The sequence below is a fragment of the Sinocyclocheilus grahami genome, unplaced genomic scaffold, assembly GCF_001515645.1.
Source record: "Sinocyclocheilus grahami isolate Dianchi unplaced genomic scaffold, SAMN03320097.WGS_v1.1 scaffold222.1, whole genome shotgun sequence".
NCBI lineage: Eukaryota > Metazoa > Chordata > Actinopteri > Cypriniformes > Cyprinidae > Sinocyclocheilus > Sinocyclocheilus grahami.
In genome coordinates, this window is record NW_015505401.1 from 347,638 (window position 1) to 348,759 (window position 1,122).

At 33.1% G+C, this 1,122-nt stretch overlaps 1 protein-coding gene across 1 annotated transcript in view; it reads left to right on the forward strand.

Moving 5' to 3' along the window:
- LOC107596708 (collagen alpha-1(XIV) chain-like) overlaps positions 1-1,122 on the forward strand; it is a 123,104-nt gene that overhangs the window by 85,559 nt on the left and 36,423 nt on the right. The window contains exons 29-30 of the mRNA XM_016287506.1: positions 97-239; positions 874-983. Coding sequence (XP_016142992.1) covers positions 97-239; positions 874-983 — 253 coding nt within the window. The remainder of the gene's footprint in view (positions 1-96; positions 240-873; positions 984-1,122) is intronic.

Sequence of the window (1,122 nt, forward strand, 5' to 3'; positions counted from 1 at the left end):
AAAAAAAAAAAAACTTTAAAAAGTGACCGATCATTTCAGTTCATTATTTCAAACTTGATGTGAAGGAGTTTGCATATGTATGATTTATGTTGACAGGTATCTACATCCTGAAGGCCTTCCCTCTGACTACACTATATCTATGCTGTTCCGCATACTGCCTGAAACTCCTCAGGAACCTTTTGCATTGTGGGAAATCCTTGACAAAAACAATGAGCCACTTGTGGGCATTATCCTGGATAGTGAGTATTAATGTTTTTGATTTGCTTTATGTCCCTATGCAGGCCTAACATCAAATCTTTCATTCATTAATTTTCATTCATCTTAATAAAGAAACAAATAAAATAAAAATAATGGTTTAATAATGATTTAAATTATTTAAAAATGTTCTACAATAACATATATTTTTCCTTTTGATCAATTATGTGTTCATCAAACAGTGGTTCTCAACTGGTGGGTTGTAACCCAAAAATGGGATGCAAACAGAAACACTCCTAACTAACCATATAATCATGAAAAGTTAAACTAGCAAAAAAAACATGGGATGATCTGCTTTTATAAGGTTGCAGAAAACACATTTCATTTTATTTGTTGTAGGTGTCAAAAGCTGTGTGTCTAATAAATTGTGTGGTTCCTTGGCAAAAAAATTATGCAGATACCAGTGTATTCTTAAACCATGTACGAAATTACACAAGGTAAAAGTAAATGCAACCAAGACTGCATTAACGTATGTAAACATGGAATAAACATGGTTTGTGTTGACCAAAATGCATTTTCATACATGTAAAATCTTAGTCCTGAAACAAAACCTGTCGAGAACCACTGACTTAAAAGATCTAGAACCCTTGTGTCAAATTTTTTTTTGTCTCTCTTCAGACGGAGGGAAAACATTAACCTTTTTCAATTACGACTACAAGGGAGAATTTCAAACAGTGACTTTCGAAGGAAGTGAAATTAAGAAGATTTTCTATGGCAGTTTCCATAAGGTCAGTCTTTCTTCAATTTATGATCCAGCTATGACTATGATTACAGAAACTCATGACAAAGTCATTTGTGTTTCAGTCTCATGGTTGAGGTTTTCTCTTTCTTGTCAGGAAAGTCGTTATTTAAGCTGGACTTTGGAAA